Source organism: Triticum dicoccoides, chromosome 4A (assembly GCF_002162155.2).
Source record: "Triticum dicoccoides isolate Atlit2015 ecotype Zavitan chromosome 4A, WEW_v2.0, whole genome shotgun sequence".
In the NCBI taxonomy this organism is placed as follows: Eukaryota; Viridiplantae; Streptophyta; class Magnoliopsida; order Poales; family Poaceae; genus Triticum; species Triticum dicoccoides.
In genome coordinates, this window is record NC_041386.1 from 40,117,046 (window position 1) to 40,124,770 (window position 7,725).

At 43.2% G+C, this 7,725-nt stretch overlaps 1 protein-coding gene across 1 annotated transcript; it reads left to right on the forward strand.

Moving 5' to 3' along the window:
- The first annotated feature begins 1,862 nt into the window (after nt 1-1,862).
- On the forward strand, nt 1,863-2,907 carry LOC119283391 (PRA1 family protein B2-like). Its single transcript, XM_037562955.1, has 2 exons — nt 1,863-1,872; nt 2,273-2,907. Exons 1-2 carry the CDS (start codon nt 1,863-1,865, stop codon nt 2,905-2,907), a joined length of 645 nt encoding a protein of 214 aa, XP_037418852.1.
- Nucleotides 2,908-7,725: the final 4,818 nt, after the last annotated feature.

Here is a 7,725-nt window from a genome sequence, read left to right on the forward strand (position 1 = left end):
GGGTCACGCGGTGACCACGCGGCGGGCATGCGAGTTTACGCGCTCTAGAGTTGGGGCCCTCGGCCACCGCCCAAACCTCGACGTATCGCCACCAAACCATGTATTTATGATTAAATAGGTACTTATGTACCTAGAAATGATTTTTGGAAAAAATAAATAGCAAAATATGAGACAGCTGCAGTTCAAATTTGACCCGCTTCCTACTGAATCGGCGGAAATTTGTCTTTTTCACGAGAGGTGGATCAAAACTTTTTACACCCAACCATTTTGTCAATTGTGCATTAAATATGTCCTAGTATTTTAAAAAAATGATTTGGTCCAATTTTGCAACAACTATTTGGGAGGTCCTTCACAAAAAACCTCCTTTTGGGCACTCGAAAAATGGAAAATGGTTTTTTCGTCCAAAGAAAATGAAAACTTCCTTAGGAAACATTGTTTGCCATTCCAATGTGCACCCTTGTGCACAATATGAGATCATTTGAACAAACTATGCCATGAATGTGGCCATAAGATTAATCATTTGGCTTGAAAGCCATTGATCTCCACACGTGATAGCTTGTTTCTGAGAACACTTTTTTTTAAAATAATTGCCGTATTACAATTTTGTTATTTTTCCTAGGAACTTGGCCACATATAATGACACAATGCAAAGGTTTCCCAATTTTTTATTTTTTTTTGAATTTTTTGTGCCTGTTTCAAAATGCGGTCAAAACGGCGGGAATGACCGTTCCTAGCTAGTGGTTGAATCTTGGATTTTTTTTGGTGTTTCTCTGATTAAATAGATACTTATGCACCTAGAAATGAGTTTTGTAAAAAATAAAGAGCAAACTATAAGGCATCTACAGTTCAAATTTGACCCGCTTCCAACTGAATCGGCGAAAATTTATCTTTTTCACTAGAGGAGGATCAAAACTTTTTACACCCAACCATTTGGTCAATTATGCATTAAATATGGCCTAATATTTTAGAAAAATGATTTGGTCCAATTTTGCAACAATTATTTGGTAGGTTCTTCACAAAAAACCCTTTTGGCACTCGAAAAATTGAAAATGGTTTTTCCGTCCAAGGAAAATGAAAACTTCCTTAGGCAATATTGTTTGTCATTCCAATATGCACCCTTGTGCACAATATGAGATCATTTGAACAAACTATGCCATGAATGTGGCCATAAGATTGATCATTTGGCTTGAAAGCCATTGATCTCCACACGTGATAGCTCATTTCTGAGAACACTTTTTTAAAATAATTGCCGTATTACAAGTTTGTTATTTTTCCTGGAAACTTGGCCACATATAATGACATAATGAAAAGGTTTCCCAATTTTTTGATTTTTTTTGAATTTTTTATGCCCGTTTCAAAATGCGGTCAAAACGGCGGGAATGACCGTTCCTAGCTAGTGGTTTAATCTTGCAATTCTTTTGGTGTTTCTATGATTAAATATATACTTATTACCTAGAAATGATTTTTGGAAAAAATAAAGAGCAAACTACGAGGCAACTACAGTTCAAATTTGACCCACTTCCAGCTGAATCGGCGGAAATTTGTCTTTTTCACATGAGGTGGATCAAAACTTTTTACACCCAACCATTTGATCAATTGTGCATTAAATATGTCCTAGTATTTTATAGAATTGATTGGTCCAATTTTGCAACAATTATCTGGGAGGTCCTTCACAAAAAACCTCCTTTTGGGCACTCGAAAAATGGAAAATTGTTTTTTCGTCCAAAGAAAATGAAAACTTCCTTAGGCAACATTGTTTGCCATTTCCCGGTAACTTGGCCACATATAATGGCACAATGCGAAGGTTTTCCATTTTTTTGAATTTTTATGACCTGTTTCAAAATGCGGTCAAAACGACGGGCATGACCGCTCGTAGGTAGAAAGATCGAAAATGCAATCAAATTGGTGATCATCCATAAAATATGGTCTAACTTAATTGAAAATTTTAGTGATGGCATTTTGCAAAATATTTTTGGAAGCTGCTTCACACCCCCTTGTTTTTAGCACTAAGAAATAGAGTAATTTTTAATGGCCCATATTTTGAACCAATCAGGACGCAGCCGACGGATCACCCCATTATAGTCGATCTAAGCCGTCCACCTCCTACAGAGCCAGCGCCTCTCCTCCCTCGATCCCCTTCCTTCTCGAGAAACCCTAGGTCTCTACCCCTCCTCCCCCATCCAGATCCAGGTCCCTCCTCCGCCGCCTCCCTCTTCCCCGATCCCCGATCCAGATCCAGGTCCTCTAACCCTAGGTGCTACAACCATCCCAGCCACCATCCTCCCCACCACCGTCCCGGCCGCCGCGCCCGCGACTGTCCTCCCCGCCGCCCCGGACACCGCCGCCACCTCCATCGCCTCCCCGGACCCGGCCGCCACGCGCGCCTTCCTGGGCCGCCTCTACAACTCGGCCAAGTGCTCCCTCTCGGGCGCCCGCCCCTGGCCCGAGCTCGTGGACCGTGCCGCGCACTCGCGCCCGGACTCCCTCTTCGACACCACCGCCCGCCTCCGCAAGAACCTCGCCTACTTCCATGTCAACTATGCCGCGCTCTCCTTCCTCGCGCACCCCTTCTCCCTCGTCGCCCTCCTCGCGTTCCTCGCCGCCTGGTGCTTCCTCTACCTCCTCCGCCCCACCGATGTCGTCCCACTCAACGCCTTCGGCCGCACCTTCTCCAACCCCATCGATGCGGTGACCCCGCCGAAGGAGGCGGTGGCCTCCCCGCGGCCGGGGCGAAGCTGGAGAGGATGCAGCCTCTGGAGTAGCCCCAGAGGGACGCTCTCTGCGGCGAGCTCGGGGCGGGCGACGCCGGGCGTCGGGTCCGGCTCTGCGGCTGGGTCTCCCTCCGCCGCTCCCACGCTGGCCTCACCTTCCTCACCCTCCGCGACTCCTCCACCATGGTCCAGGTGACCCACCGATGCACCGTGGCCCGCCTCCCATGGCGCACCCCCGCCCCGAACCCATCGACCGTGAGAAGGTCAGCTAGGCCTCCGCAACCCTAATGTTTTTACTTGTTATACTAGCATGCGGGCATATGCTAGTGTGCAGTTCAGTAAGCACTGTATTTAGGCATGTTATTCGGTTTTGCGTTTAGAGGATTGCGAGGACTGATTGACTGAATTCTTCTTGTGCAGACCTGCCCCCTCCTGCTCCGGGTTTTCACCAAGGTAAGGCCCAGTTGTCTCTTTTCTTCTACTCTTTCGTCTTCTTTTTAGCGCACTTGCAGTCGAGAGCGCATTATGATATCCTCAATTCGCTTGGTTTGTGCAATATTTGATTGGATCTTGTGGTCCATGGATGGTCGGTAGCGAAGTAATCGGAAACGTATGGTGCTATCCGAATGATGCTACTAAAACATGGTCCATTACCACTGTGCTCACACTGTTGCATTTTTTAAGGATGTATAAGTTCTGTTCCTGATGGTGCTGTGTAGGTCGGTTCGACCGTATGGCACCTGTAGTTGAGCAGCACTTGATTAGGTGTTTAACTCTAGTTGTTGCTAATAACAAGCATGACTTGGTGATACAACGGAGGATCCCAAAATTTATTTATCATAATGTTGGTTTGTTTGATAGGCCTTATGTACAGTTTTAATTCAACATGAGACCTGGCTAATTAGGGGCCAAAGGGCGTGTAAACATAGCTAGACCCATTTATCCGTAATAAACTCTTAAGGATTTTTTTGACTGTATAAACTCTTAAGGATTGAACATATAAATCACACACTTTGGATGTCGCAATCATTAAATCTTAACAAATTTTGGTGAAGGCCATCAGAAGTTCAGCACTAACCTATTTATCATGGCTGACAGACGTGCAGTTTGCAAATTCCATTATTTTTAGCACTCTTAAGTCACTACATGTCATACAATTTTTCAACCCAACAATTTAAACACCACATATGTGCATTGCTCAAGGAGTATCTGTTGGTGTTGGAACTGTGAGCTCAATTTTAGGGGAAGTACTTAGCTGCCAATGTTGGGTCACCATCTTTGGCTGAAAAAATGGACATTATTTTTTAGGAAGATGGATGCTATTCATGTAGTCACTGGATTCTGCATTTTAATTTTCAAGTCAGCTATGGCTATTCTTAATCCTTGCCAGAAAGAATTGTAGTAAGCATGTACTGCTTAAGAAATCTGAGAATTTTTTGTTGTGGGCGATCTGGAAAATAGACAAGTAGAGATCCTTACACTCTCCAACTTTTATCTTCTGTAACAGTTCTGAACAATGTCTTCTCAGCGCAGACTGCAGATTTGTGAATAAATACACAGTAATACAGAAAATTGATCCTGGTTATTTTTTTCTAGGTTGGTGGCCATCACCTAAATGAAGAATTTTCTGAGAGAGGGAAGGAGCCAAAAGATGAAGTTCAGATTTACACATGGAAGGATGCCACACTCCAGGAGCTCATTGTAGTTAAGTGACTGCATGGCTGTTGTGGCCTTGCTATGTTTGTACCTGAAGTCGCACCTCTATAATTGTTTTTCCTATGTTGGAACGTGTCTAGTTAATGACCAGTGGTTACTTATGCTTATTGTGTATCACATTGAAAAAGAAAATGCACAATGACTTACCTTTGTATGTCAGGATTTTTTCTTCATCTGTTACTCTTCCTTTTGCTAGTGACTTCACTGTCTTGTGAGATTTTGCTTCTTTATTACAGGGTTAAATAGTCCACTATTTTGTCTGGTCTCTGTGTCTCTCAATGACAGCAATCTGAACTGATGTATTGTTTGCCTTAAAAAGCATGGCTGCAACCATTCCTAATTTTTGTTCGGTTTGGATTTGGATGCAGCAGGTGCTCTGCTCTTGCGCACGGTGTGTGTCACCGGTGCAGCGGTGCTCTGCTCTTGCGCACGGTGACCGGCGTGACGGCGGCTATGTATGGCAGCGACCACAAGCTCATCGGGGAGCGGCTCCCTCTCCTACCCCTAGTTCTCTTTTCTAAGATGTAGTGTTCTAAGCAGAAGATCTATTTGCTAGTACTTGGGCTCACTGCTGTTTATATTTGATTATTCTATTATTATGTATACTGAAAATGCTATAACGAATTTACTGCTCATATTCCTATACAAAAGCCCTCGTGCGAATTAATAACATGCTTCATTTCTGAATAAACAGGGAAGTTGAAGATTTCACTAGGAGGCTCAATTCCGTTTGGCCTGAAAGAATGCATTTGGGTCAAGAAAGAAGAATTGAGTCGCAACTGATTGGTGGTAATGGTTCTCTGCAGAGATTTTCTAGTAATTTTTTCCATATAGAATAGTTGAAACTTTAGTGAGTAAAGAATTTAGCCCACTACTGAATCTTTTGGAAGAACAGAAGGTTTTACATACTAAAGGACACTGTTTGGTTAGTCCAACATAAAGTAGGAATTACCTCATTCTTGCACTAGCTCATTCCATAACTGGGTCAAGTGATAATTTGTATGTGCCCGCAGGGTTCAATCACAGGTGAGTGCCGTGCGGTAGAGAGTAAAGAATTTGCATTGCCCCATTAATTAAGTTTCTTTTATCTATTCAACACACTCCAACTTGTTGGTTTAATCAAATCCTCTAGTAATGCCACAGCTTGTCATGGATGTCGCATTTCCTCTGTTTTTGGGGAATTTCGAGATGTACCATTCTCTGTTTTGGGAATTTCTTTGCCGTAAATTATTATAGCCAATTGTTTAGAATTGTTTTTGCGGGGAGCAAATCTGTATATGCAAAGTGTGTGTGTGTGTATCCAGTGAGCAAATCTGTAGTAATTATAGAGTATATTATCTTCTTTCTTTTATTGGCAATTTTCTGCTCAGTTCTCTTTTGACATATAGTTTGTTCTCTTTGAATGTGCAGATGGTATGATGTGGTGGTTATCTTTTTTTGTTGCTGGAACCTGGATGTCATATGTTATGTGATTTGAGCCAAATGGCATATTGTAATATTTTTATTGCTGGTTTTTATGTACGATGTCATGAAGATGTACGTTTGAAATGTTGCTTTGATAGCAAAATTGTATTCCTGTGTACATGCTGCTTTGACAGCAAAATTATGAAAATTTCTCAACAATATTGGGAAAAATTGTATTCCTTTGTACTGCGCCTGAAAAGGCTACAACCAACTGATGATGTTACTAGAACCTGACAACTGGGACCCATCTGACTAGTGGACCCTTCTTTTGGGAAAAAAAGAAAAACTAAATTCGTTTAGACAAAAAGGCCACAACCCAACAATAAAAAGGCTGCAATGTTGGGCTTGGCCCATGAAGCTGATCAAAAATTGATAGAAAAAATACATTAAAAAGGCCGAATTGTTGGGCTAGGCCCATGTAGAAAATCGAATTGGACCGGGATGAATCTTGTGCCACGTCAGATTGCCACGCTGGATGCCTACATGGCCTGGGGAGGTTGCTAGTGACCAAAATGCCACAGTACACGTATTTTGGTCATATCTTCGACCATTCCAGAAGAAAGGTCGCTATAGTCAGTTTATGACGGCCAGCTTTTGACCTTATGTTTTTGGTCACAAAAAGGTCACAAATGGAAATCTGTGACCATTCATTGACCAATAGTGGTGGTCACAAGTTGACATATTTCTTGTAGTGAATGGCCTTCCCACCAAGATCCATTACTGAGTGAACCACCGGGGCACGTGTCACTGCCCGCCCACCCCTGGCAAACTTACGCACCCGACCAACCACCCGACCCAGGATCGACGGACCAGCTTCGATGGCCAACACAAGAGCCACCGACGAGTCGACCTCATCCACATACGAAGCTTTGAAATAGGGATCAAGAGCCCAAACATGATTAGATGACACAAACAATGGAGATGCAAGCATGGCAACAAGGATGGAGAGGAGGAAGGCGAAGTAGAAGGGGGCAAAGACAGCCGTGCTGGTAGAGCAGAGCTAGCATGACAGAGGGGAACTGAGGACCGTGGGGAGGTCACTGGAGAGGATATGGACAGGGGTTGGGGCAGGGGAAAGGAGCAGAGAGAAAGCCATCTGGCGCCAGATGTTGCATTTTCATAACTTGTTTCCTTTCCCCATCTATCTGTTACACATCTCCACCTAGAGAGATAATATAATTTTGCATGAAGTAGACTGGACCAGTAATTGAGCTATCCCGATACCATTGCTGACACCATTTTGAAGATCCCATGAATGGTATCAGGAGCAAGACTAAGGCACACTGTTCATTTGAGGCTTTAACCAAAAAATAAGAGGAGCTAGTCATAGGATCTCCAACCGGAACCCCCTCTTGTCCCCATATGTTCGGGTGACAGCCCAAACATGGCCAAATAGAAACTTTCCAATCAATTGGACCCCCAAACCTATGTCTCCCCATATGCCATATTACATCAAAAAGCTCGTGAGGATATATTTATTTTTGCACCATACTCATACTCAGTGCAGTTTTGAATCATTCACTGAGAAACAAAAGTAGTTGTATTCTTCATATAGAGTTTACACAGAAAGAGTACTAGACCTAGAGGGTTGGATGATACACATGATTCTAGTAATTAAACACAATCCAAACTACTTCGAAACACTAGAGCGACCAATTATCTTTTGCCATTGATCTCTGGGGATATTCCCACAAGAAAGACCTGGGCATGGGAATCCTCAAGGGCGCCGACCTACGGCGACACAATCGTGTCAACCATCCACTACAAAAAGATACATCTATAACATTATTGCCTGAACAAAAACTTTTTCTGTCACAGATATGACACTTCCATG